The sequence below is a fragment of the Pterocles gutturalis genome, unplaced genomic scaffold (assembly GCF_000699245.1).
Source record: "Pterocles gutturalis isolate BGI_N339 unplaced genomic scaffold, ASM69924v1 scaffold3105, whole genome shotgun sequence".
Taxonomy (NCBI): domain Eukaryota; kingdom Metazoa; phylum Chordata; class Aves; order Pterocliformes; family Pteroclidae; genus Pterocles; species Pterocles gutturalis.
The window spans coordinates 2318-4476 of record NW_010140419.1 but is presented as its reverse complement, the minus strand read 5'-3'; the positions used below and the strand labels follow the sequence as shown (position 1 = coordinate 4476).

Genomic DNA, 2159 nt, shown 5'->3' with positions numbered 1-2159 from the left:
TGCAGCGGATGGGTCACGGGGGAAAGATCGGCAGCTGTGACCTCAGCATCCTTCCCTGCAACAGTCTCGATTGGCTCCGCTTAGATCCGGGGCAGCAGCTTCTCGATGAACTCCTTCACCGCCATCATCTCCTGCAGGGAGCGCAGAGCCCATCACTCCGGGGGTCCTCAAGGGCCGCGTGTTGTCCCCAAGCGTGGGAGCACAAGGGCTGCGCAGCCTCCCCGGAGCGAATCGGGGAATAAACACACCCCGTGTGTTCTGGCCTCGGCAATTTCCCTCCCCGCCTGACCCATCGTGCTGGGGTCTGTCCCCAAGGCCAGACCAGCCCCTGACAGTCCCCTCCCATCCCCTTTCTCCACCCCGAGGCACCGACCTGAGGACAGGAACTGTGCATCACGCCAGGGTAGGTTTTGAACTGGACCTTGGCGGGGGTGACGACAGATTTCAGCTTCTCAGCAGTGAGGGCCCCGAAGCGGACGGGGATCATGGGGTCCATCTCCCCGTGGCACTGCAGGATGGCGATGTCCTTGTTCACGCCGTTATTTGCCGCCTGCAGCGAGGAAGGAAGAGCTCAGGGGTGCCCAGGAGAGGGGAACACGGCAGGTGCTTTCTCTGTGTCCCCATGGACATCACCTGGCAGCTCCCCTCCTCAGGAGGGACGTGGCAGAGCTGCTCACACAGCGCCGGCTCTCCTGCCACCAAACCCCTCCTTTTTTTTAGCGAGCTGCTGCCCGGGGGACACGAGGAGGTTCGGGGAGCAGATCGGCTCGGTGATGCCCAGACCAGACCGGAGGCAAAGCCCCGACTCCTCCTGTGCCCTCACCTGCCCCAGGAGCAGGCCTGTGGGATTAAACCCCCACCACAGGCACCTCGTGCCTCCAGCAGCCCCAGTTTCAAACCACAACAAACTCCAAATGGGAAAATCCCCCCCCATCGACCCTCCCCGCGGACACGGGTACCTGCGGGAAGGCCTTGTGCAGCGGGCGCCAGCAGCTGAGCGCCACGATGCCGGCCAGCTGGTGCTGGCAGGTGAGAGCCGTGTACAGCGACAACGCGCCGCCCTGCAGCAGGCGAGGAAGGGCTGTCAGAGCCACGGGGGATCCCCAGCCCCAGGGCTCCCCCGAGACCCACCCGCCTCCCTGCCACGGGTGCTCCCTTTGAGGGGTGTCTCTGGAGGGGGAAGAGGGAACCCAGCCCTCAGGGTGCTCCAGTGCAGCCCCCCGCAGCCCAGCTCACCTGTGAGAAGCCCCCCAGGATGATGCGGTTGGGTGGGATCCCGTTCTTCATCTCGTGCTCGATAATTGCTTTAACTGGAAGACGACAAGAAAAATGGGTCAGTGAAAGGGGAGGGGGCTGAAGAGCAGCACCCAAGGCCTGGGGGTGCAGACAGGGCACTCGGCACATCAGGGAGAGGTGGGTGCTTGAGGTCCCAGGGACCAAATGCACTTGGCTTCAGCCAGGAAAAAAGGTGGGCTGGGATCAGAGGAGAGCAGAAAGAAAGGGCAGGTGGAATAAAGAACATCTGCTCTTATCCCATCAAGGGAGAGGCACCCAGGAGCTTCCCCCTCCCCAAAGCCTCTTACTGTTTTCTGCAGCTTTCTTGATCCCAGCTTCATCCTCAGGCGCATCTGGAGTCAAGCCCATCAGATCAAACCTGGGAGAAGAAGCAGGGTCAGCCCCACACCTCTCCCAGCACCTGGGGGTGGGGAGGACGGAGCTGGATGTGCTCTGCCCTCCCCCTCACTCCTACAGGGCAGCGGATTGTGGCTCTTCCGTCCCCTCGGCCCTTTCACTCCAAAAAATCCCCCCTCAGAAGGGTCCCAGCCACCCCTGCACCCAGCGCACTCACCAGGAGGGCATAACCATCTTCATGTTGAGGGTCACCGGGATCCGGGGCCTGCGGAGAAAACATTTTGGGTGTTTTAGTGCAAGAGAAGAAAATCCGAGCCAAGGGGAAGGGGGTGACCAGCCCTCCTGCCCACAGCTGCAGGACACTTCTCCCAAGGGACAGCAGTGGGTCGGTGCCACCAGACCCAGCCTTGGGGCTGCAAGGTGACCCCAGGGAGCTGCAAGGTGGCTCCGGGGCGGTGCCAAGCAGCCTGCCCGGGGAGGAGAGCACCTGCGTCCCTCCGGTTTGCTGCTGCCGAGCCAGGCGATGC

The 2159-nt window shown here is 62.8% G+C and overlaps 1 protein-coding gene across 1 annotated transcript in view; it reads right to left on the bottom strand.

Annotated features, from left to right (window-relative positions):
- LYPLA2 (lysophospholipase II) overlaps nt 1-2159 on the bottom strand; it is a 4221-nt gene continuing 2062 nt past the window's right edge. Inside the window, exons 4-9 of the mRNA XM_010083633.1 lie at nt 1850-1897; nt 1584-1654; nt 1237-1310; nt 960-1061; nt 374-550; nt 1-131 (exon numbers count right to left, since the gene is read on the bottom strand). Of these exons, the coding sequence (XP_010081935.1) occupies nt 81-131; nt 374-550; nt 960-1061; nt 1237-1310; nt 1584-1654; nt 1850-1897 (523 nt within the window). The 3' untranslated portion in view covers nt 1-80. The remainder of the gene's footprint in view (nt 132-373; nt 551-959; nt 1062-1236; nt 1311-1583; nt 1655-1849; nt 1898-2159) is intronic.